Source organism: Apaloderma vittatum, unplaced genomic scaffold, assembly GCF_000703405.1.
Source record: "Apaloderma vittatum isolate BGI_N311 unplaced genomic scaffold, ASM70340v1 scaffold9401, whole genome shotgun sequence".
Classification (NCBI taxonomy): Eukaryota; Metazoa; Chordata; class Aves; order Trogoniformes; family Trogonidae; genus Apaloderma; species Apaloderma vittatum.
This window is the reverse complement of record NW_009698625.1, coordinates 26,823-28,720: the sequence shown is the minus strand read 5'-3', so window position 1 is coordinate 28,720 and position 1,898 is coordinate 26,823. Positions and strand designations below refer to the sequence as shown.

Below are 1,898 nucleotides of genomic sequence, written 5' to 3'. Positions count from 1 at the left end.
TCAGAGGGCTGAGAGAGGTTCACTTTGGTACAGGGACCTTTTATAAGATGAGGGGCTTTGCCCAGAGGTGTACTGCATAAAAAGCACAATCTCAGTGGTACAACAGCTGAAGGAGTGCTCAAGCTCCAAATGGCTCCAAACGCCCTGCCGTGCCATGGTTTGTGTGGTGTGTCCCACCTGTTTTTCTCTATACATGGTGTGATGTTACTGACCCAGGCTATGTTTTTTATCACAGTGCTCAGCAATGGCTGAAAACTCAGTTGCAGCAGGGACAGCGGTGCCAACTGTACTGGATGAGCTCCTGGAGATCACAGCTCAGAGTCTGGTGCGCACAGAGGTGGCCGAACACTATGAGGTTATTCGGGAGCTGGGCAGGGGCAAGTATGGCCACGTGATGCTCGTGACTCACAGGCAGAGAGGTAATGAATTGATTGCACTCTGAGCTACTGTGTCTTGCCTCCCCTCTAGTCTTCAGAGTGATGGGTGGGGTGTTGGCTCCTTAGGTCCGTGCACTAGGCACGGTGGGGGTTCCCCAGGAAGACCGTCAGGACAGGAATCTTCCCAGCAAGGCACTGGCATGGACGTAATATAGATGGAAGCTAGCACTCTCACCACAAAGCTCAGGCAGGGAGTGAAGTCCCAAGCCTGAGGTTAAAGGGTGCCCCAAGACCCACAGACAGAAGGTGTGAGTGGAGGTCCTACGTGTGGTTGGCCAAGTCTATTAAGGCCTATGAGTGCCCACAGGGCTCTGCCGCTAGTCTTTCCCTGTAGTCCTAGCTTGGATTGATGGGCCCATGCAGCCTGCATTTCCCTTCCTCTAGCCAGTGCTCCTGTACAAGCGCTGACAGGCTCAAACCCCACACCAGTGGCAGTGCCTGCTCCCAGATTGGGTGTCCATAGGATGTATCCATATAAAATGTTGGTTCAGAGACCCTCCTGTAGTTGTGAGTGCCTGGACCTACAGCTCCTCAGTGCCCCCTCTGTCTGGCCTTGGTGTGAGTGACTTTCAGAGGAGTCTAACCCACTCTTCCCATTGCCAGGGACTCCTATGGCTCTCAAATTGCTACCCAAAGCCAGTACCAAGCTGCACACGTTCCTGTATGAGTATTGTGTGGCGCTCTCCCTTGCTACCCACCCTGCCATCATTGGCATGTTTGGAATTGCCATCGAGTCAAGTCAGTACTACGGCTTCCTCTACGAACCAGCATTGCACAAAGACCTCATCTCTATCATCAAACCCCGGGTAGGTGCTGCCATGAGGATGTGGGGACTAGAGCTGCAGCATTTGGCCCTGTGCAGGCTGACTGGGTTGGAAGGAGGGCGATAAAGACCATGGGCTGCGGGTCTTTTATCTCTGGGGTCTACAGTGTTGAAGCAGCTTCAGGCCTGCAAGACCAGAAATGTAAAGGTCTTCCCCAGTGCAGAGCATGTAGGTGAGATCCCAGCTGGCTGGGCTGCCAGGGTGCCCTGCATGTGCTGTACTACCTGTCCCTCTTCCCTGTGCAGGATGGGATCCCTGAGGCAGCCGCTAAGCAGTGTGCCAAGCAGCTCGTGAGTGCACTGGAGTTCATCCACAGCCGGGGGCTCGTGTACCGTGACGTCAAGCCTGAGAACGTGCTGCTTTTTGATCCTGAGTGTCGGCGCATCAAGCTGACTGACTTCGGGCTTACACGGCCCAAGGGTACCAAGCTCAAGCTGGTGGCTGGTGTAATCCCTTACACCGCTCCCGAGCTGAGCAACACAACTGATACCCAAGGAGTGCCCATTGACACCAGCTTAGACGCCTGGGCGTTCGGCGTGCTGCTTTTCTGCCTGCTGACCGGCTACTTCCCCTGGGAGCAGAGCCTGCCAGATGACCCTTTCTTTGAGGACTTCATGCTGTGGCAGGAGACAGGCCT

General features: G+C 54.8%; 1 protein-coding gene across 1 annotated transcript in view; it reads left to right on the top strand.

Annotated features, from left to right (window-relative positions):
* Window positions 1–242: 242 nt before the first annotated feature.
* Window positions 243–1,898, top strand: part of LOC104280444 (serine/threonine-protein kinase SBK2-like) — a 1,878-nt gene continuing 222 nt past the window's right edge. Inside the window, exons 1-3 of the mRNA XM_009878098.1 lie at window positions 243–419; window positions 1,041–1,243; window positions 1,507–1,898. Of these exons, the coding sequence (XP_009876400.1) occupies window positions 245–419; window positions 1,041–1,243; window positions 1,507–1,898 (770 nt within the window). The 5' untranslated portion in view covers window positions 243–244. The remainder of the gene's footprint in view (window positions 420–1,040; window positions 1,244–1,506) is intronic.